Raw genomic sequence first — 24291 nt, 5'->3', positions numbered from 1 at the left:
AAGATACAAATGTAGCAACTTTGCTCCCAAACCCATATGAACAACTAGAATTTTACTGTTCAATGTATTATCTGGGTGAGTATTTTTCTAAGTGCACTGGGGCTACCAAATATTAACAAGCATAGGCCTACGCAACTTACATTTGAGCAATTTAGAGGCCTGAATGCATGGTCCTCTGTAGTTCAGTAGGTAGCATATGGGGCTTGTAATGCCAGGATAGTGGGTTTAATTCCCAGGACCACCTATATGTAAAAATGCATGCAGGCATGACAGTAAGTCACTTTGGATGAAAGTGTCTGCTAAATGGAATATATATATACATATGTAATTAGACACCATCTGTCCTGTATAGCCATCTGATAGTATAGAAAAATAGATTCTTGTTAAATAGGCTATAACACAACCTTTGTTTCTGGTGGTGCTCTTGTGCCAGGAAGGGTCCCCGAAATGGACAGAAATATTGTCCAGAAAAGGGCATACTTTCCCACACCCATACGCAAAAGTATATTGTTGTCTAAAACTAATAATTTGTGTGGTTTCATGAGAAAATAAACATAACATTATATGATATATATGTACCATGCAGCCAAAATGAAAGCCAACATTTGATGTTTAGTAAAACAGTTTAAATTAGAACATAAATGTCTACTGGAACAAAATAATATAAATAAAGCCCACATAATAAAATATAAAACAGTGTTGAGCAATCTAGTCTAGAATAGGAAAGTTAAAGTACTGCTTAGTAGAGTTGTAGTATGCGGAGTAACTTTAAAGCACAATGGTATTATAAATAAAATGAATGTCAGAAGTGGGATTGGAAGCCACGCCTGCATGGGAGAATGCGACCTGAACGCAGCGCCTTAGACTGCTCGGCCATCCTGACTTCTGCTAGGGAGAGAGAGAGGCCCTGCCCTCCACTCTCTCTGTGTAATGCAGTCAGCAAGGGGGGTTGGTGTTCTATTGGCTGACCCTGACAGAGCACCGGGGCTGAGTGTACACTGTAACCTGATTGATCTCTCTCTCTCTCTCTGTCTCTCTCTCTCTCTCTCATCCACGCATGGAGTAAGATTGTTGCCCCTAAGCACTGACACAGAGGCAGATTTTCTTTCATTCATCTGTTGGTTAAGGTAAGGCTTGGGAGTTGGGGGAATCTGATCCTAGATCTGTGAATAGGGAGCAATTTTTACCTTTAGTCATATGTCCACAACCATACAAAAACACTCAATACCGACTTCTGGGTGAACAGACAACTGTAGGATCTTAATTTGAGTGTCACGGATGTCTTCGTTATCCTCATCTGATGAGGAGAAACGAGAAGGATCGGAGGACCAATACGCAGCGAGGTAAGTGTTCGTCATTATTTAATGAAAGAAACTGAACACTACAAAAACAACAAAGAAACAACCGTGAAGCTAAATAACAATAGTGCTGACACAAACACTACACATAGACAATCACCCACAAACCCCAACAGAAAACAGGATACCTAAATATGGTTCCCAATCAGAGACAACATAGATAATACCCACCCAACTCACGCCCTGACCAACTAAAAAAGACAAAACAAAGGAAATAAGGTCAGAAACGTGACATTGAGCCAGTTTGTTACAGCAATCCTGCAGCAGCAATGGACATTTTTGTAGGGGTTTATATATTTTTCGTAAGGAAAAATCAAGTACACTACAAGTTTTAAAAGTCCTGCATTGCAGGAAAGTTAACCTGCAACAGGGTGATCAAATCAAGATCCTACATCTGTAGGCTCTCCACCATATGAGTGTGGATAAGCCAGTGGAGGACTGTTCAAGGTGTGCAATATGCTATTATTTCCAGATCCTATTCCCATAGGGCGGCGCTCAATTGGCCCAGCGTCTTCTGGGTTAGGGGAGAATTTGGCCGGGGTAGGCCGTCATTGTAAAATATATATATTATATATATAGTTATCTTTTTAAACCCTACTGTATACTGTACGTATACTGTGGCTCAGCTGTTGATAGGAAAGCTATATGTTGATCAAACAGATAGGAAGAGAGGCACATCCACACATAGCCAATACTGCAAGTAAAGAAAATCATATTACTATTAATTATATTGCATGGTTAAAGGCTCTGATTTTGGGGGGATACATTAATCCACATAAAGCCAGATTTCCATTCTTCCTTTGATATCCTCATATTACATGAATGGACTTGGAGTGCCTCATCCCATACACTGCTGCAATAAGCACGTATCAAACTGTAGAACAAACATAACTGACATTTGAATTACAGCATTACAAGAGTGTTACATAAAGAGACAGTGTGTGTGTGTGTGAGAGAGAGAGAAATGGCTTGTGTTGTTGTTGATAAATTCAGACATTCTGTCGAACAATAAGGTTGTGAGGTGGTAACTCTCTGACCTCCCTCATACCTCCACTTCATCAACAGTTGTTGTAAAGGGTGTGAGTAGTTGGTAGGGAGGGGACGATAGGGGGGAAGAAAGTCTTAGCCGTCAACTCTGACCCACTTACAGGCCTGTGGCATTCTTTTCCCAGCATGCCATGGTATTCTTTTCCAAGTCAATTAAGTTTCCCCTCACTGGTTGGCCTTCTTCTCAGTCAATCCCCCCCCCCCCACCCCCACCCCCACCAACACCCCCTTCTCCAGCCCATATTACACAAATCCAACCATCCCTCTCCAACTTGATGTCAATCTCCAGTCTTTTCCCTGTTAAGTCCCTGATTCTGTTTTTATAGCAGTAAAAAAAGTATTCATCATTTCTAGGTCACTCACTGTGCACTTATCCAAACAATGAGATCAGGATGCATCCAAACTGGTCCCTACTAACAGAGGATGTGTCTGCGTCCAAATGATCTCTTCTTCCCAAAGTGTGCACTTGTATACTTCCATTCAATAATTTGAAAGGAAATATGGTGGAAACTCTCACTAGCCCATGCCTCCACCAATACAACGCTTTTAAGATAAAATATAAATAATTGGGATGCACCCAGTGTGTCCACATTGTTGTTTCTGTGTCCCAGTCTCCCATGCCTGACCCCCTACCTCCTGTAAACCCAGTCCATTAGCCCCCACTACTTCCTCAGAAGGTATGAGGTAATAGTAGAATGGAGTGGTTTGCTGGTGCCTGGGCTGGATGTTATGGTGTGTGTGTGTGCCCATTATGCATGCCCTTGATGCTTCTGGCCATGGTTCCTAATGTATCCATCTTTCCTGATTGTTCATTCAACACTACAACACATTCATCTCCAGGCTTGCTGAATGGTAACAGTCTTTAAAAAAAACGATGATCATTTTTTTTACCCCTTTTTCTCCCCAATTGGTAATTACAGTCTTGTCTCATCGCTGCAACTCCCGTACGGAGTCGGGAGAGGAGAAGATCGAGAGCCGTGCGTCCTCCGAAACACAACCCAACCAAGCCACAATGCTTCTTGTCACAATACCCACTTAACCCGGAAGCCAGTAGCACCAATGCGTCGGAGGAAACACCATGCACCTGGCGACCGTGTCAGCGTGTACTGCGCCTGGCCCGCCACAGGAGTCGCTAGTGTGCTATTTTTTCCCAGTCTCTATTTTTTCCTAGCCCTCCTGGTTTTGACCCTTGCCTGTCCTAACGCCGAATCCGCCTGCCTGACCACTCTGCCTGTTCTGACCTCGAGCCTGCCTATCCCCTTGTACTGTTTGGACTCGGACCTGTTCGCTGAACCCCTGCCTGTCCTGACTCGAGCCTGCCTATCCCCTTGTACTGTTTGGACTCGGACCTGTTCACTGAACCCCTGCCTGTCCTGACCTCGAGCCTGTCTATCCCCTGGTACTGTTTGGACTCGGACCTGATCACTGAACCCCTGCCTGTCCTGACCTCAAGCCTGCCTATCCCCTGGTACTGTTTGGACTCGGACCTGATCACTGAACCCCTGCCTGTCCTGACTCGAGCCTGCCTATCCCCTGGTACTGTTTGGACTCGGACCTGATCACTGAACCCCTGCCTGTCCTGACCTCGAGCCTGCCTATCCCCTTGTATTGTTTGGACTCGGACCTGATCACTGAACCCCTGCCTGTCCTGACTCGAGCCTGCCTATCCCCTGGTATTGTTTGGAGTCGGACCTGATCACTGAACCCCTGCCTGTCCTGACCTCGAGCCTGCCTATCCCCTGGTACTGTTTGGACTCGGACCTGATCACTGAACCCCTGCCTGTCCTGACCTCGAGCCTGTCTATCCCCTGGTACTGTTTGGACTCGGACCTGATCACTGAACCCCTGCCTGTCCTGACCTCGAGCCTGTCTATCCCCTGGTACTGTTTGGACTCGGACCTGATCACTGAACCCCTGCCTGTCCTGACCTCGAGCCTGCCTATCCCCTGGTACTGTTTGTACTCCGACCTGGTTTATGAACTCGCGTCTGTTCCCGACCTGCCTTTTGCCGACCCCTTTTGATGTTATAAATATCGGTACTCAAACATCTGCCTCCTGTGTCTGCATTTGGGTCTCGCCTTGTGCCCTTATAGCACTATATAGGGCAGGCCTGGCATTACGTGATTTTAGGGGCAAGGCCATTTGGCCTTCAAGAGGTGCCCAATCTGCCAATGCCACCTGCTAGGGCACCAAGGCCATTAACCAAAATAGCCAATTTAATTGATTTGAAAAATGAAAAACACTAGCTATTCTGTTAAGAAAAACACAAGTGTATGTAAATGTAGATAAATAATTAGCCTCCATGTCAAAGTCCAGGATTGGCTACAGTCTGTCTTATCCAGACTAATGCTGACGGGAGGGAGGCACCAGAAAATGTAGCCAAACTTTAATGCGACTTTTAATTACACACACATACATATATGTGACTAGTTTCAGGAAACTAGGCTTATGTCGCAAGTCACAACTTCACAGGAGAGGCATTTTTTTATGAAAAAAAAGTGTTTGTTTGGCAGAAATGCCTTTTGGAACATTTGAACTTTCATGTGCCTTAATAACAAACTTGTCCACCAACTGTAAATACCAATAAAGTTAAATTACAAGCATAGTTGGTTTAGCCACAAAAAAAGACAGGAACCTTCCCGCTAGCCATGATTGGCTGAGATAATGAATAGACTGGACATGCCGAGAGATGAGTTTAGGATTGGTCTGCCGTGTAGCATCTTCTGTCTATAAAATGAGCTGCTCGTTATGTGTAGATAATCCTTTCTACTGCAGTTTTTTTTCGGGCAACGGTGGCATCCGTGACGAGAGGGAGAAAGATCTGATTCTTATGGCATTGCACACGGTCAGTATGAACCAGAGTGACTTGACAAAACAGGCCAAGCAAGCTGTACAAACAAAATGGAAATGATACAGGATGTCTTATTTACTGAAAGGGGTTGCAGTCTGCCGTGAAGCGTTCATACATGTATACGGGTAAGAGTCTAGCTACAGTTTCAGATATTATACTTGACTAATTTTAGCAGAAAGTTGTTTTCATTGCAAGCTAAAGCTAGCTAACTAGCTAACACTGAAACAATTTTGGTTAACTTTAGCTAGCTATGATAATCGGTTTGTATTGCTAGAACTCTATGGATTAGGATTATGGTTGATCTTTAGATATATAGCTAAACAAAGACTCCACTTCGCTTGATTATTACATGACACATCAAGTTATTCAAGTGTGTCTGACGGTGATTACGGCCATCTATTGTATAATAATGCTAAAATATTTGTATCTGGAATTTGTCTTTCAGCATCAGTAGAACACGCCTGACTCTCCTCCACCAGTCTTGATTTGATGTCTACACTATTATTCGATAATGTAGAAAATTGTAAAATAAAGAAAAACCCTTGAATGAGTAAGTGTTCTAAAACTTTTGACCGGTAGTGTATGTGGGAACTCCTTCAAGACTGTTGTAAAATAATTCCAGGTGAAGCTGGTTGAGAGAATGCCAAGAGTGTGCAAAGCTGTCATCAAGGCAAAGGGTAGCTACTTTGAAGAATCTAAAATATATTTTGATTTGTTTAACCCTTTTTTGGTTACTACATGATTTCATATGTAATATTTCATAGTTTTGATGTCTTCACTATTATTCTACAATGTAGAAAATAGCAAAAATAAAGAAAAACCCTTGAATGAGTAGGTGTGTCCAAACTGTTGACTGGTACTGTATATGCTAAACTCCAGTCATGTATGACAAATATAATGTAGGATAATTCATATTAACGTCTAAAGGCTTGATTCTGTCATTCAGATAAGAGAGAAAGGCCAGTGTCTGTAGCACACCACAACAATCAGCCACCTTGCCTCTGAACGGAGGCAGTCAGTTTTTTTACTATTTAACCAGAAACAAAATTGTTTCAAACCTGGACATTATTTTTGTCAATTTGATGCATGCCGACCATAGGAATGTTAAGGGGATTCTTTTCTCAACATTTCCTCATATACCATTGAAACAAGTAGGGTTATTTCTCTCATGTTCTCAACTTCCTTTCATTGTTCAGCAGCCAAAAGACACAATCCTAGTCATATTTACAACCCATGCAAGTTGTTGCTTCTTTAGATCTTCCCTCTTTCTAAAGGATATTTTAATCTCTGTCATATGAAACCACTCGCATTTGCGTTGTGCTTTGTGGAACGGTGTTTTCCTGCGTTCCTTTCCTTTTTTGGGCATTACGGCCAGGGGGCAGTGACGGTCAAGGTAGTACATGCCGCTGGGAAATTAAAGGCCTGATATAGCAAATATGATGTCATTTGGGACGCATCCTAGGTATTTTGATGGCCCAGATGATCATAGAGTCCTCCTCTAACCTCTCTCCCACTCCACAGGAGCTTAAGTATATGTTTACAGAAATAAATAATTCCTGGAACAAACCAGCCAAACCAGTTTGTTATCTATCTGCAATACTCCACTGGTTTCTTCTACAGGAGAGTGTGACTGTTACACTACTGCTGGAGTGAGGAACTATAGGGAAACGCTTCTAGGATTTGAAGAAAGGGTGCTTTACCTGCGTGTGTGTGGAGAGAGAGAGAGAGAGAGAGAGAGAGAGAGAGAGAGATCAGGTTACAGTGTACACTCAGCCCCGGTGCTCTGTCAGGAGAGAGCAGTATAAGTGTGTGTGTGTGTGTTGTTTGTAGGCAGTGACTTGTTGGGTGTGGGTTTTGATTTTCCCCCTCCCTCCCTCCCTCCCTCCCTCCCTCCCTCCCTCCCTCCCTCCCTCCCTCCCTCCCGTTAACCTCTTTATTTTCTTCTCTGTTTCTATCTGTGTTTCTCCCCCTTTTCTTCACACACATTTCAAATGGACAGATACATACTTGGTAAAAACTGATTCAAATTCTTAATTTGGACTGGGGTGAATACAGTTGTTTCCCGGGGGCAGGGTTGGGGAGAAACTGATTACATGTAATCAATGACGTAATCTGATTACAAAAAAATGAACTAATCAGTTACGTTACCAGCAAATATATTGTAATCAGATTTGATACTTTTGAAAAAAAGATATAATTACTTCTTGAATTACTTTTAAATTCAGAAAGGATGTACATTGACACCTTTCTGTTTTCTCAATGACATTCAATAAATTATTGAAAAAAGGCACAAGTTTAAGTTTGTTCCACCTGAGCGAGTCTGACCACAAGTCAGAGACTACTATGACTACACAAAAATGCATTTGATGGATCCTTTTTGTCTTCTTTTAATGCCGCTTAAGGGGAAAGTAATTCAAAAGTAACTGTAATCAGATTACGTTACGGAGTTTGGGTAATCCAAAAGTTACGTTACTGATTACAATTTCACAGGTAACTAGTAACTGATTACATTTAGAAAGTAACCTAGGTATCAATTCTATGAAACACCCACTTGATTACATTCGATGTTCATAGTGTCATTATGTAAATTATGTGATTATAAAGAATAGCTTGTTATGAAGTTAACATCCATGCCCTTCCAACTCTGCCCAAGGCTGAACAGCACCACCCAATCCTTTTATTTTCAGCACTTATATTGTGCAATGTGCATTGTACCTGAAACAATTGACGGCCTTGGTCAGTGCGTGCGTCAGGGGCAACTTTCGCCAAATGTGACATGGCAGCCCTGAGAGTAAGCAATATCCAGCCACAATCCTTGTCGCAACACGTGTAGGTTGTATCGCCAACCATAATGCAGCAAACTCAACAAGTTCTGATCTGAGGGTAGGCTTACTGAATATGGAGGTAGCCTGATAGTAATAACTGTAGCCACTTTGTGGCAAAGCAGCACCTGTTGAAAAGCTCCACTAGAAGTCACCCGTGGACACAGATCTAGGATCAGCTTCCTGCTCCCATTCTAACCCTAACCACCAGGATGAAAATACCAAAATTATCTTACATAATGTGTCCAAGGGGCTATTTCACCATACTCCTAACCTAAATGTGTGTTCGTGTGTGTGTATATCAGGGGGTTAGGTACAGCAGAAGACACTTTTCCATTTTGTAAGGATTAATAAAGTACTCTTCTTCTACATCAGTGTCTAGGGCAGGGGTGTCAAACTAATTTATATGGAGGGCCTGGTGCCTGCTGGTTTTTGGTTTTTCCTTTCAATTAAACCTAGACAACCAGGTGAGAGGAGTTCCTTACTAATAAGTGACCTTAATTCATCGATCACGTGCAAGGAAGGAGTGAAACCCCGCAGACACTCAGCCCTCTGTGGAATGGGTCTGACAAATGTGGTCTAGGGGAAACTTCACCCTACCCGTGTAAACGAAGGCAGACAATGAGGAGGAGAAGAAGACTTACGGCTGGCATAGCTTGACCAGGTCCTGGTCTGTGGTCCCGGGGTGAAGACCGCGGATGTACAGGTTCGTTTTACTCAGTTGTTCCCCTCCCCCGCCACTGTTGTTGCTGTTGGTGTTGGGACTGGGGGGTGCCATCTGGTGGCCGGAGGACACATAGGCCTGCTGGAAACAGAGAGACAATTATATAGGACACATACACATGCTTTAGAACACAGAGAGAGAGGGAGAGAGAGAGAGGGAGAGAGAGACGGTTATATAGGACACATACGTCTCCCGGGTGGCGCAGTGGTCAAGGGCACTGCATCGCAGTGCTAGCTGCGCCACCAGAGTCTCTGGGTTCGCGCCCAGGCTGGGCTGGGTTCGCGCCCAGGCTCTGTCGCAGCCGGCCGCAACCGGGAGGTCCGTGGGGCGACGCACAATTGGCATAGCGTCGTCCGGGTTAGGGAGGGTTTGGCCGGTAGGGATATCCTTGTCTCAGTATGTAAAATGTAATAAAATGTATGCACTCTACTGTAAGTCGCTCTGGATAAGAGCGTCTGCTAAATGACTAAAATGTAAATGTAATGTAATACGTATGCTGAAAACAAAAGAGAGAGCGAGAGGGAGGGAGAGAGAGACGGTTACAAGTCAGGGGTATTCAAATCCTAGCCTGGAGGTCAGACGTACTACTGGTTTTCTGTTCTCCCTGATAATTGCACCCACCTGGTGTCCCAGGTCTAAATCATCCCTTAATTAGAGGGGAAGAATGAAAATCAGCAATGGAACTGGCTTTGAGGTCCAGATTTGAATATGCTTGTTATATATCATATATCTATTTCATGAAGGCACTAACGCTCCTCAGGTCTTCTGCTGGACCACAAAGATGATAAACGATTTAAAGTTATGATTTTAGAATTGGAGAATCTAATTAAAGGGTGGGAGCGGGAGCTGGTAGATTCCTCTCTTTCTAGGTGGTTAGGAATATGTGTGGGTGTGTATTCAGTTCAGGTACCTTTTTATTTAATTTTAGGATACTTTTACCCCTTTTTCTCCCCAATTTCATGGTATCCAATTGGTAGTTACAGTCTTGTCTCATCGCTGCAACTCCCGTACTGACTTGGGAGAGGCGAAGGTCGAGAGCCGTGCGTCCTCCGAAACACAACCCAACCAAGCCGCACTGCTTCTTGTCACAACACCCACTTTAACCTGGAAGCCAGCAGCACCAAAGGATGGAGGAAACACCGTGCACCTGGCGACCGCCCACCACAGGAGACGCTAGTGCGCGATGGAACAAGGACATCCCTGCTGGCCAAACCCTCTCCTAAACCGGACGAAGCTGGGCCAATTGTACGCCGCCCCATGGGTCTCCCGGTTGCGGATGGCTGCGACAGAGCCTGGATTCGAACCCAGAACCTCTAGTGGCACAGCTAGCACTGTGCCTTAGACCACCGCGCCACACAGGACTTTACATTTTCATAAATTATTCATAGCATGCTTTTAATTGTTATAGCTGTTACCGTTCAAAAGGACTAAAATTCAAACCCCGGTTTTTAGCAAACACAAATGGTGGGTCAAGAGAAAGGCAATTGTGTGAGAGCAGCGTAAAACGATAGCACACAGCCTTCATGTCAAAATTCACCAATACTGCATTCTGAAGTGAACGTGGGGCCTCTTCGCTGCCTAGGGCATATTGGGAAAACGGGCCTCTTTCTGCTTACTCCATATTGGGCAACTGCTCCTTTTTTCTCTATCAATTTCCAAACCGCGAAAAATTCCTCGGCTTTGCACAGCGAAACCCAATGATTCAAAGAACAACATACACCAATATTTGGTTAATTTGATGCCGCTGAATTCTGTGACGTGTGTAAACACTTTTTCCCTTTTGTTCTTTGTGAGAAGTCATGAGCTGTCTTTTCTCCCATACCACGCTCTCTGTATAAAGGGAGTGCTTCAAAACACAACACAAACATCCGGTCGGCCTATTCCACACCTCGACAACACCCACAGGTTCAACTCAGTTGTTTAGACATTTCCCTCTCATGCCCCCCTAAGTCAATTGTGTCCTCAACAATACAGCATAGCTAACCTTTGCTCGACTCCCTAAAAAGGTGCCAAAATAATAAACAATTAAAAATGTGAGGTCAGCTCAGTCCAAAATAGGTCCAAGGTCCGTACATTCATGAGCACCGTGGTTACATATGTCACAGCAAAGGGGAAACGAGGAGACAGGAGAGCTCCCAGCGATGATTAACAAAACACTCTTTTGGGAAGAGTTCCCCGTCAGCTGAGCCTGGCACAGAAGAGCAGCATTCTCTGACCCTCTATAACTGTTTATAACAAGCTGCTTAACGCATTCATAGCGGCTCTATTTCAGCCTATAAACAACTCTCCCTATAGCACTTTAGCAGCATTCTGAGTGGTGCTAAAATAGCCTATGGGGAGGATCAGTTATTCAACACACTGAGTCGCTACACACAAACTGTTGGAGCTACACCCACAATAACATCTGCTAAACATGTGTATGTGACAAATACAATTTGATTTGATTTGTAGACCTCTTGCCCAATAGGCAAAACATCACAGTTTCCCATGAATGAGTCTGGAATAGTTGGATTCAAGAGTAAATGTTTTAGCTTCACAATTTTTTATTTCACAACTGTTAAGTGAAATCGTTTTCTTATGGCAGTAATAATGGTTTGAGTACCGTTGTGTTCTTCCATTAAGTTGGAGATTGATTGAAGTTGCTTCCCAGGAAAGAGAGCCGTTTCCAAAACAAGTATATTGACGCAATAACACTATTTTAGCACAACAACGTTACACGATGCTTTTAACAATCTCAAATAAACATTCCTTCAACAGTACATAAACACCAGTGGCTAGAGGCTGTGACCGTTTGTTATTGTGAAAGATTTAATGAGTGTGTGTGTGTGTGTGTGTGTGTGCGCACATTCGTGTATGTGTATGTATCAACTCGTGTTTTAAAAATCTAATGTTATTGGTCACATACACATATTTTGCAGATGTTATCATGGGTGTAGCAAAATGCATATGTCCCTAGCTCCGACTACCTAAAAATACAAAACAATACACACAAAGCCCAAAAAATAAAAGAATGAAGAATTATTGAAATATTACAACAAGCAATGTCAGAGTCCGGAATATACAGTAAATATGTACTGTATGTACATGATGGTGTGTCTATAGACATTAGTCTCCTATACACTGCCGGTCAAAAGTCTTAGAACACCTACTCATTCAAGGGTTTTTCTTTATTTTTACTATTTTCTACATTGTAGAATAATAGTGAAGACATCAAAACTATGAAATAACACATATGGAATCATGAAGTAAACCAAAAAAGTGTTTAACAAATCAAAATACATTTTATATTTGAGATTCTTCAAAAAGCCACCCTTTGCCTTGATGACAGCTTTGCACACTCTTGGCATTCTCTCAACCAGCTTCACCTGGAATGCTTTTCCAAAAGTCTTGAAGGAGTTCCCACATATGCTGAGCACTTGTTGGCTGCTTTTCCTTCAATCTGCGGTGCGACTCATCCCAAACCATCTCAATTTGGTTGAGGTCGGGGGATTGTGGAGGCCAGGTCATCTGATGCAGCACTCCATAACTCTCCTTCTTAGTAAAATAGCCCTTGCACAGCCTGTAGGTGTGTTGGGTCATTGTCCTGTTGAAAAACAAAGCCCAAACAAGATGGGATGGCGTATCGCAGCTGAATGCTGTGGTAGCCATGCTGGTTAAGTGTGCCTTGGATTTTAAATAAATCACAGACAGTGTCACAGCAAAGCACCCCCACACCATAACACCTCCTCCTCCATGCGGTTGGAACCAAGAATCTCCAATTTGGACTCCAGACCAAAGGACAAAATTCCACCGGTCTAATGTCCATTGCTTGTGTTTCTTGGCTTAAGCAAGTCTCTTCTTCTTATTGGTGTCCTTTAGTAGTGGTTTCTTTGCAGCAATATAAAATATAATTGTATTTGTTTACTACTTTTTTAGTTACTACATGATTCCATGTGTTATTTCATAGTTTTGATGTCTTCACTATTATTCTACAATGTAGAAAATAGTAAAAATAAAGACAAAACCTTGAATGAGTAGGTGTTCTAGAACTTTTGACCGGTAGTGTATATTCACAGTATATGAATACAAAATGTGGGTACAGCAGTAGTTATATAGTATGAGACTTGACTAGAATACAGTATATACTTACATACAGTGCTTTCAGAAAGCTTTCAGCCTGCATTTAAAATGGATCAAATTTAGATTGTTTCTGTCACTGGCCTACACAAAAGACCCCATAATGTCAAAGTGTAATTATGTTTTTAGAAATTTTTGCTAATTCATAAAAAATGAAAAGCTGAAATATTTTGAGTCAATAAGTATTCAACCCTTTTTTTATGGCAAGCCTAAATAAGTTCAGGAGTAAAATGTTACTTAACAAGTCGCATAATAAGTTGCATGGAATCAATAATAATAGTGTGTAACATGATTTTTGATCAACTTCTTCATCGCTGTACCCCCACACATACAATTATCTTTAAGGTCACTCAGTCGTGCAGTGAATTTGAATTTGCAGATATAGAATATTCCTTTTAGCATGGTTTAAACATTTTGGGGATAGGGGGCAGCATTTTCACTTTTGGATGAATAGCGTGCCCAGAGTGAACTGCCCCCTACTCTGTCCCATATGCTAATATATGCATATTATTATTACTATTGGATAGAAAACACTCTGAAGTTTCTAAAACTGTTTGAATGATGTCTGTGAGTATAACAGAACTCATATGGCAGGCGAAAACCTGAGAAAAATCCAACCAGGAAGTGGGATATCTGAGGTTGGTCGATTTTCAACTCAGTCCCTATTGAATACACAGTAGGATATGTATCTGTGTGCACTTCCTACAGCTTCCACTAGATGTCCCGGCCTCCCGGGTGGCGCAGTGGTCTAGGGCACTGCATCGCAGTGCGAGCTGCGCCACCAGAGTCTCTGGGTTCGCGCCCAGGCTGGGCTGGGTTCGCGCCCAGGCTCTGTCGCAGCCGGCCGCAACCGGGAGGTCCGTGGGGCGACGCACAATTGGCATAGCGTCGTCCGGGTTAGGGAGGGTTTGGCCGGTAGGGATATCCTTGTCTCAGTATGTAAAATGTAATAATGTAATAAAATGTATGCACTCTACTGTAAGTCGCTCTGGATAAGAGCGTCTGCTAAATGACTAAAATGTAAAATGTAATGTCAACAGTCAGTAGAACGTGGAATGAAGCTTATGCTGTGTTGTGGGACCGGATGGGAGGCGAATGAGTTAGTGGTCTGGCAGATTGCCAGTTCTTGGTCTCAGACACAGCAGATTGCCAGTTACAAGCGCTCAGACACAAAACCAAGCCATACAGATATCCGCCATGTTGTGTCAACAGAAGCCAGAAATAGCATTATAAATATTCACTTACCATTGATGACCTTCATCAGAATGCACTCCCATGAATCCCAGTTCCACAAAAAAATGTTTGATTTGTTCGATAAAGTCCATCATTTATGGCCAAATACCTCCTTTTTGTTCGCACGTTTAGTTCACAATCCAAACTCACAAGGCGCGGGCAAGTCCAGGCGAAAGTTCAGACGAAAAGTCATATTACAGTTCGTAGCAACATGTCAAACGAAGTATAGAATCAATCTTTAGGATGTTTTTATCATAAATCTTCAATAATGTTCCAACCGGATAATTCCTTTGTCTGTAGAACTGCAATGGAGTGCAAGCTAACTCTCACGTGAACGCGCATGATCAGCTCATGCCACTCTGGCAGACCTCTAACTCATTCAGCTCCCATTCCCCCCTCCTTCACAGTAGAAGCATCAAACAAGGTTCTAAAGACTGTTGACATCTAGTGGAAGCCTTAGGAAGTGCAACATGACCCCATAGACACTGTGTATTCGATAGGCAATGACTTGAAAACCTACAAACCAGATTTCCCACTTCCTGGTTGGATTCTTTCTCAGGTTTTTGCCTGCCATATGAGTTCTGTTATACTCACAGACATCATTCAAACAGTTCTAGAAACTTCAGAGTGTTTTCTATCCAAATCTACTACTTATATGCATATTCTAGCTTTTATGGCTGAGTAGCAGGCAGTTTAATTTGGGCACGCTTTTCATCCAAAATTCCGAATGCTGCCCCCTACCCTAGTGAAGTTAAGGAGAAGCGGATCTAAAATTCCATGCATAACAGTTGTATCTTTTAGCAATGTTTATTATTACTATTTCTGTAAATTGATGGCTCTCTGTAAAATCACCGGATGTTTTGGAACTACTGAACATAACGCGCCAATGTAAACTGAGATTTTCAGATATAAATATGAACTTTATCGAACAAAACATACATGTATTGTGTAACATGAAGTCCTATGAGTGTCATCTGATGAAGATCATCAAAGGTTAGTGATTCATTTTATCTCTATTTCTGCTTTTTGTGACTCCTCTCTTTGGCTGGAAAAATGGCTGTGTTTTTCTGTGACTTGGCTCTGACCTAACATAATCGTTTGGTGTGCTTTCATCGTAAAGGCTTTTTGAAATCGGACACTGTGGCTGGATTTACAACAAGTGTATCTTTAAAATTGTGTAAAATACTTGTATGTTTGAGGAATTTTAATTATGGGATTTCTGTTGTCTTGAATTTGGCGCCCTGCAATTTCACTGGCTGTTGATGAGGTGGGACGCATACCCTAGTGAGGTTAATGATCTTCTTGGCGTTCCTGTGACACCGGTTGCAGTAGTTGTCCTGGGGGGCAGGCAGTGTGTCCCCAGGAATGCGTTGGGCTGACCGCACCTTCCTCTGGAGAGCCCTGCAGTTGCGGACTGTACAGTTGTCATACCAGGTGGTGATACAGTCTGACAGGATGCTCTCAATGGTGCATTTGTAGAAGTTCATGAGGTTCTTTGGGGCCAAGCCAAATTCCTTCAGTCTCCTGTGGTTGAAGAGGCACTGTTGCGCCTACCTCACCACACTGTCTGTATGGATGGACCATTTCAGGTTGTTAGTGATGTGCACGCTGAGGAACTTGAAGCTTTTTACCCTCTCCACAGCGGCCCTATTGATGTGGATGGAGGAGTGCCCCCTCGGCTATTTCCTGAAGTCCACGATCAGCTCCTTCATTTTGTTGACGTTGAGGGAAAGGTTATTTTCCTGGCACCACTCCGCCAGGGTCCTCACCTCCACCCTGTAGGCTGTCTCGTCGTTGTTGGTAATGAGGCCTACCACTGTTGTGTCGTCTGCAAACTTGATGATTGAGTTGGAGACGTGTGTGGCCATGCAGTCATGGGTGAACAGTGGAGGTGTTTTTGCCTACCTTCACCACCTGGGGTCGGCCCATCAGGAAGCGAATACCGATTAAAGCAGATACCGATTAATTGGCCGATATTTATATATTTTGGAATAATGACAATTACAACAATACTGAATGAACACTTTTATTTTAACTTAATATAATACATAAATAAAATCAATTTAGTCTCAAATAAATAATGAAACATGCTCAATTTCGTTTAAATAATGCAAAAACACAGTGTTGGAGAAGAAAGTAAAAGTGCAATATGTGCCATGTAAAAAAGCTAACATTTAAGTTCCTTGCTCAGAACATGAGAACATTTGAAAGCTGGTGGTTCAATGTTCCCAGTTCTTCAATATTCCCAGTTAAAACTTATTATGGCTGCAGGGGCAGTAGCTTGGATGAAAGGTGCACAGAGGTGCCCATAGTTGCTAATATATGCATATTATTATTAGTACTGGATAGAAAACACTCTGAAGTTTCTAAAACTGTTTGAATTATGTCTGTGAGTATAACAGAACTCATATGGCAGGCAAAAACCTGAGAAAAACCCAAACAGGAAGTGGAAATTCTGAGGCTGGTCGATTTTCAACCAAGATCCTATTGAAATCACAGCGAGATATGGATGAGTTTGCACTTCCTACGGCTTCCACTCTCATTCGGCCCCCCTGTGAATTAGTCAGGTCTGCCATGACCTGACCATTCTTTGACCATGCGCGTTCACATGAGAGGGAGCTCTGTTCCATCGCTCATCTGAAGTCAATGTAATTCTCCGGTTGGAACGTTATTCAAGATTTATGTTAAAAACATTCTAAAGATTGATTCAATACATCGTTTGACATGTTTCTACGGACTGTTACGGAACTTTTGGACATTTCGTCAGGTTTTAGTGAACGGGCTTCCCTGACGTTGGATTTGTTTACCAAACACACTACAAAAATAGCTATTTGGACATAAATTATGGACATTACCGAGAAAAAAAACGAACATTTCTTGTGGAAGTGGGAGTCCTGGGAGTACATTCCGACGAAGATCAGCAAAGGTAAGTGAAGATTTATAATGCTTTTTATGAGTTTTGTTGACTGCACAATTTGGCGGGTAACTGTATGGCTTGCTTTTGTGGCTGAACGCTGTTTTCAGATGATTGAATATTGTGTTTTGCCGTAAAGCTTTTTGAAATCTGACACAGCGGTTGCATTAAGAACAAGTGTATCTTTAATTCTATGTAAAACATGTATCTTTCATCAAAGTTTATGATGAGTATTTCTGTTATTTGACGTGGCTCTCTGCAATTTCTCCGGATATTTTGGAGGCATTTCTGAACATGACGCGCCAATGTAAACGGAGGTTTTTGGATATAAATATGAACTTAATCGAACAAGACATATATGTATTGTGTAACATGAAGTCCTATGAGTGTCACCTGATGAAGATCATCAAAGGTTAGTGATTAATTTTATCTCTATTTGTGCTTTTTGTGACTCCTCTCTTTGGCTGGAAAAATGGCTGAATTTTTCTGTGAGTTGGTGGTGACCTAACATAATCGTTTGTGGTGCTTTCGCTGAAAAGCCTATTTGAAATCGGACACTTTGGTGGGATTAACAACAAGATTACCTTTAAAATGGGGCCTCCCGGGTGGCGCAGTGGTCTAGGGCACTGCATCGCCACCAGAGACTCTGGGTTCGCGCCCAGGCTCTGTCGCAGCCGGCCGCGACCGGGAGGTCCGTGGGTCGACGCACAATTGGCCAAGCGTCGTCCGGGTTAGGGAGGGTTTGACCGGTAGGGATATCCTTGTCTCATCGCGCACCAGCGACTCCTGAGGCGGGCCGGGCGCAGTGCGCGCTAACCAAGGGAGCCGGGTGCACGGTGTTTCCTCCGACACATTGGTGCGGCTGGCTTCCGGGTTGGAGGCGCGCTGTGTTAAGAAGCAGTGAGGCTTGGTTGGGTTGTGTTTCGGAGGACGCATGGCTTTCGACCTTCGTCTCTCCCGAGCCCGTACGGGAGTTGTAGCGATGAGACAAGATAGTAATTACTAGCAATTGGATACCACGAAAATTGGGGAGAAAAGGGGGTCAAATTTAAATAAAAAAAAAAAAAAAGATTACCTTTAAAATGGTATAAGAAACATGTATGTTCGAGGAATTTTAATTATAAGATTTCTGCTGTTTGAATTCGGCGCCCTGCACTTTCACTGGCTGTTGTCATATCGATCCCATTAACGGGATTGCAGCCATAAGAAGTTTTAAGACGTTTTAGGTTGTAGTTATTTGAAAACTCTGTTTATTTAGTTTTACACACACACAGACAAGACAAAGCAATATAAATAATATACTCAACTAGAAAAAAATACAAATAATACATATAAAAAAAATAACTTTAAAGATACCATACTTTAGACAAGTTAAACACACCAGGCAGAAGGCTACAAAAGGTTAAAGGGCAATCTATAGTATAGGGACAGAGCAAACACCTCACCATTGTTCCTGTAAACAGTCAAGGGATGGGGTGGAGAAATGCAACCACTCACAGACAGTCAAGGCCACAGACCAACCATCCACTGGACCAAAAATAAAAAGTTTACAATGCTTTAAAATAAAAAATGAATAATAATAATTTTATGTAGGCGTGAACAGAATTAAAAAATAAAAATAACTGGGAAAAACAAGCTCACACCTTAGTCTCTGCCCGGGCAAGATGAACAAGGCATCCGCAGGTCACAATCAATAAGCACATCAACCTTAATGCCCCCCACCCCCACCCCAGAAAAAAACACAGAGAAATGCTCATCCAACCTCTAAGTCACAGGGGGGTCAAATACAGACTTATTTTGGTTTTAATAGGAATGCCATCAGAGGATGGACTGTTTAAAGTAAGACCGGAATGGAGCCCAAGCCTCATTAAACAGTTTGGGGTTCCCACGTGAATTGAATTGAATTTTTTCTAGTTTCAGAGAGCACAACACATCTCTCACCCAATATTTATAAGATGGGGGAGCTGCCATCTTCCAGTTCTGTAGTATTAGCCGTCTAGCTAAAAGAGTTGTATAAGCAACAGTGTCCGACTGGATTCTTGACAGGGGGGTGCCTATGGGCAGTACTCCAAAAAGGGCTGTAAGGGGAGAGGGATCTATAACAGTGTTATATATATCAGAGAAACATTTAAATATTAATTCCCAGAAACCTGACAGTTTATGACAGCCCCAGAACATATGCAACAGTGTGGCTGGTTCAATTTTACATCTGACACAGGTAGGATCAAAATCAGAGAATATTCTTCCAAGTCTGGCCCCAGACCAGTGGATACGGTGAACCACCTTGAATTGAATGAGGCTGTGTCTAGTGCTAAAAGAGGACGAATGCACCCTGCGCAGCACAGATTCCCAGGTGTCTTCCCCAAGTTCCTCCCCCAAATCCTTTTCCCATCGAGTCTTTAAAGGCACCAAAGAAGGGTTCTGTAAGTCATGAATGATTGCATATACATCTGAAATTGCGCCCCTAGGAAGCTTGTTCAGCTCCAGGATGCTCTCTATAGCTGTATTCACAGGCCTATGGGGAAATTCAGGTGTGTTAGCTCTGACAAAGTTCCTAGTCTGGAGATAGCGGAAAAAGTGGGATTGGGGGAGGTTGAACCTTTCCTGTAGCTGAGCAAAAGAGGCAAATGTATCATCAAAGAATAATTGGGCTAGTGAGGAGAGGCCTAGTGAGTGCCAGATGCCAAAAGCCCCATCATTCAAAGATGGAGGAAATAAAATGTTCTGATTGATTGGGCCTGATAGAGAAAAGCCTCGGAGGCCAAAGGCTAAACGGAACTGATTCCAAATTTTAAGAGACTGCTTTACAATTGGGTTGACACACCTTTTGCCTAGGGACACTGGGAGAGACGAGCACAACACAGAAGAAAGTGCAGCAGGTTTACACGATTCAGACTCCATCTGGACCCAGATTGGTCTAGGGCCAGTAGGATCAGTCTGCAGCCAGTACAGAAGGGCTCTGAAATTTGCAGCCCAATAGTATGTCTGAAAATTTGGTAGAGCTAAACCCCCCAATGACCTAGGCTTCTGTAAATGTTTTCTACCAATCCGTGGTACCTTGCCATCCCAAATAAAATGCATGAATGTTTGATCCAGTGAAATAAAAAAAGATTTTGGAATAAAAATGGGTAAACATTGAAATAAATATAGAAATTTGGGCAACACACTCATTTTAATGACATTAATCCTTCCGATAAGAGAAAGAGGTAGCGCATTCCAAAAAGTAAAAGATTGTTTCAAACTGTCTGCTAGAGCAACCAAGTTTTCCTGAAACAGATTTGAATATTTCCTTGTCACTTTAACTCCCAAGTAGGTGAATTGATCCCGGACAATCCTAAACTGAGAACTTGTAAAAGAGCACTTTAAAGCAGCCTTGTTTACAGGAAAAAGCTCACTCTTGCCTAGATTCAGCTTGTACCCTGAGATTGATCCAAACCTTTTAAGAACAGATAAGGCGCGTGGCAATGAGGTATCAGGGTTAGAGATAAACAAAAGGAGGTCATCCGCATATAGCGAGACTTTCTGCTCTGAGCCCGTCCGGATTATTCCTTGAATGGCATCATTAGAGCGTAGTGCAATGGCGAGAGGTTCGATTGCCAAAGCAAACAACAAGGGGGAGAGTGGACAGCCCTGTCTGGATCCGCGGTGCAAGGGAAAATAGTCAGAGGACAAGTTGTTAGTCCGTACCGAAGCCATGGGGGAAAAATAAAGAATCTTTATCCACGCAATGAATTTGGGGCCAAAGCCAAATCTATAAAGGGTAGCTGTTAGGTAATCCCACTCAACGCGGTCAAACGCTTTTTCTGCATCAAGTGAGACCACCACCTCTGGGTCCTCCGACGCAGGGGAGTACAGTATATTCATAAGGCGCCTAATATTGAAAAACAAATGCCTATTTCTCACAAAGCCAGTCTGGTCAGAGTGTATTACTTGATGCAGCGAGCCTTCCATACGGATGGCTAAAAGCTTGGCTAGGATTTTGTAATCACAGTTTAAAAGCGAGATTGGGCGATAGGATCCACATTCCAGGGGGTCTTTGTTTTTCTTTAATAGTAATGAAATTGAAGCCTGATAAAGACTAGGCGGTAGCTTTGAGGTATTAAGGCACTCTGCAAATAGTCGAGACAAGAATGGGCAAAGCAGACCAGAAAACGTCCTGTAAAATTCGGTTGGAAAACCATCCGGACCCGGTGATTTACCACTTTTCATTGCGGACACTGCTGTTGCAATCTCCTCAGGTGTAAATTCTTCTTCTAGACAGTCATGGGTGTCTGTATCAATTGAAGGCATATTCAGGCCATTAAAGAAGGAATCAATCAGCAAAGGGTCTTGAGGGGATTCAGAGGTGTATAGCGCAGAATAAAATTGTTTGAATTGATCATTGATCTCTTTATGTATAACTGTGGTGGCACCAGACGGGGTCCTTATTTGTGGGATTAAACGTGAGGCCTCAGATTTACGGATCTGATGTGCAAGGAGTTTACTGGCCTTGTCGCCTTGTTCATACACTCTGTACCGAGCTCGCAAGAGTAACTGTTCAGCTTGCCTGGTAGAAAGCTCATCAAATTCAGATTGGAGTAGTTGGCGCTCTTTATGCAGATCAGAGGAAGGAACCGTGGCATACTTCTCATCCAATGTGGCTATGGATTCGCTCAGGTCCCGAAGTCGCTGAGAGCGAACTCTGTTTTGGTTGGCTGTATAAGAAATAATTTGGCCACGTAGGTATGCTTTGAGAGACTCCCATATGGTAGAGCAGGACATACCTGGTGTTGAATTAGTTTCTAGGAATAAGGTGATTTCAGAAGAAATGAAATTGACAAACTCCTTATCTGAGAGTAAAATGGGGTTAAGACGCCATTGATAACACATAGGAGGTCGCTGGGGAAACTCTAGTTCAAGCACTAATGGTGAATGGTCAGAAATAACAATACTCTTGTAAGTACACTGCCGAAGGTTAGGCAGAAGTTTTTTGTCCAAAAAGAAGTAATCAATCCGGGAGTATGTTTGATGAACATGAGAATAAAAGGAATACTGTCTATCTGTAGGATGTAGGAAACGCCAGGCCTCAAACATGGCATATTTCTGAAGAAAGGCTTGAATAAGTAGGGCACATTTAGATGGGCCTGTAGTTGTTCGTGAGGACTTGTCAAGAACTGGGGACATTTTGCAGTTGAAATGCCCCCCTAAAATCAACAAATGAGAATCTAAATTGGGTATAGCAGACAAAAAGGAAGAAATGAAACTTGTGTCATCCCAATTGGGAGCATAAACACTAGCCAAAACAAGAGGGGTAGAAAACAGTTTACCGGTTACTATGACGTATCGTCCCTTAGGATCAGCGATAACCTCAGAAGCTACAAAGGGAGTGGCTTTATCAACCAAAATGGCAGCCCCTCTTGATTTACTATGAAAGTTAGAGTGGAACACTTGACCAACCCAGTCCCTACGCATCCTAAAGTGCTCACCAGTCCTCAAGTGAGTCTCTTGTAGAAATGCAACATTTGCATTCAAACCCTTTAAGTGTGTCAACACCCTCTTACGCTTCACTGGGTTATTAACCCCTTTGGTGTTCCACGAAATGTACTTGATCGCATTGTTTCGGCCCCTCTGGGCATTCCCGTTATACAACCCTGTCATTAGAGCATAGAATGGAAAAGCAATGAGCGCCCAAAAACCCCAGAATAACTTGTCTCAGAGTAATAATGTACGGTGGTAGATGTTTGGAAAAAGTACAGAAAAAAAAACAAAAAAGACAGAATGACAACATTAGAACTGAACAATTCAACCCCTCCCCCCACCCCCTCCCCCCATCCCAGACAGTACCTCCCCAAACGAGGTACAAGCCTAAATAGAACATGTTCTCTTCGCACAGTATGTCTGTGAGAGTGCGGTCTTAAACCTAAACCCACAGTCCCGCTCTTTAAAGTCGTGTTTTGTTAGTGGATCAAACAGCAAAAAGAGATAATCATTTTTTAAATAAAAAAAATTAAAGTGAATCCCTTGTGCAGACGAAATTACAAAAGCACCACTTGTAGATGTATATAATTATATTCCCAGTCTTATAACAGGCATTTGAGAGAGAAAATAAAGAAAATAAATAGAATGTATAAAGGCTCTCAGCCGAAAACCTAATTTGAAGTAAGGAAATCGTAGTAAGACAATCAAAAATAATAATAATAATTATTATTATAATAGTTGTCTAGTTGAATGCTGAGACAGCTTACAACCAAGACCAAAAAACTACGTGTGCGCAACGTTGAACGCTTGCTGGGCATAAATGACGCTCAGAACTTTTAAAATTTAAGTGAAGACCCCAAAAAACGTGTCGCCTCGGGAAGCATTTACTGTTTACTGGGTCAATGCAAACGGATGCAGTAAGCAAATAACCAAGAATATTTTGAGTCACTGAGACACTATGTAAACAAACTGAATAGGTGAGCAAGACAGCCTAGAAAACACAGGAGTATAGTAAAACCGCAATACAATGAAATTAAAATGACTGAATGCTTGTAAGGCAAGCACACTAGATGATCAAAACATTAGATCACATCAAATAAGCCTGAATGGGTACGCCAACTCCCCAACTATACAAAATTAGCATGTTGTAGCTAAACATAATTGTACCACAGGTGGGTTACTTACTATCCACAGTTCGCAAGCAACAGTTGCTGAACTATGAGCAAGTTCAAGACTTCTTGATGTGACGTTGAATGTGAGAGAGAGCCTCATCCGGAGATTCAAATGTGTAGTCTTTACCATCATGAGATAGCCATAAACGGGCCGGGAATCGCAGTCCGTACTTCACACCTGGATGGTCCCGAAGTAGTCGTTTGGCCTGTCCGAAAGCTGCGCGCTGCCTGGAAACAGTGGGGGAGTAGTCCTGGTAGATGGAGAAGCTCTGTCCTTGAAAGCTCAGAGTGGTATTGCGGGCTCGTCGGAGAATCTCCATCTTCTCATGGAAAAAGTGCACTCGAAGAATTATGTCACGGGGCCTCTCCCCATCCCGGGGCTTTGGGCGCAGCGACCGGTGGGCACGATCAATCAGGGGCTTTTCATCTAAGGCAAGAACATCCTTCAGCAGCCCAGAAACGAAATCCGTGGCGCGAGGCATTTCCGCTGACTCTGGGACTGATACAAGTCTCAGGTTATTGCGGCGAGAGAATCCCTCCAAACTTACACAGCTCTCCTTCACCTTTTTCAAATCCGCAGCTAGGCGTTTCACGTCA

The 24291-nt window shown here is 42.8% G+C and overlaps 1 protein-coding gene across 4 annotated transcripts in view; it reads right to left on the bottom strand.

Moving 5' to 3' along the window:
* LOC120061773 (RNA-binding motif, single-stranded-interacting protein 2-like) overlaps positions 1–24291 on the bottom strand; it is a 78236-nt gene that overhangs the window by 38944 nt on the left and 15001 nt on the right. For 3 of the 4 annotated variants that reach the window (XM_039011627.1, XM_039011626.1, XM_039011625.1), the window contains exon 2: positions 8723–8883. In XM_039011627.1, coding sequence (XP_038867555.1) covers positions 8723–8883 — 161 coding nt within the window. The remainder of the gene's footprint in view (positions 1–8722; positions 8884–24291) is intronic. The other variant, XM_039011628.1, reaches the window with a different exon arrangement.

The sequence above is a fragment of the Salvelinus namaycush genome, chromosome 2, assembly GCF_016432855.1.
Source record: "Salvelinus namaycush isolate Seneca chromosome 2, SaNama_1.0, whole genome shotgun sequence".
Classification (NCBI taxonomy): Eukaryota; Metazoa; Chordata; class Actinopteri; order Salmoniformes; family Salmonidae; genus Salvelinus; species Salvelinus namaycush.
This window is presented reverse-complemented; position numbering and strand designations above follow the sequence as displayed.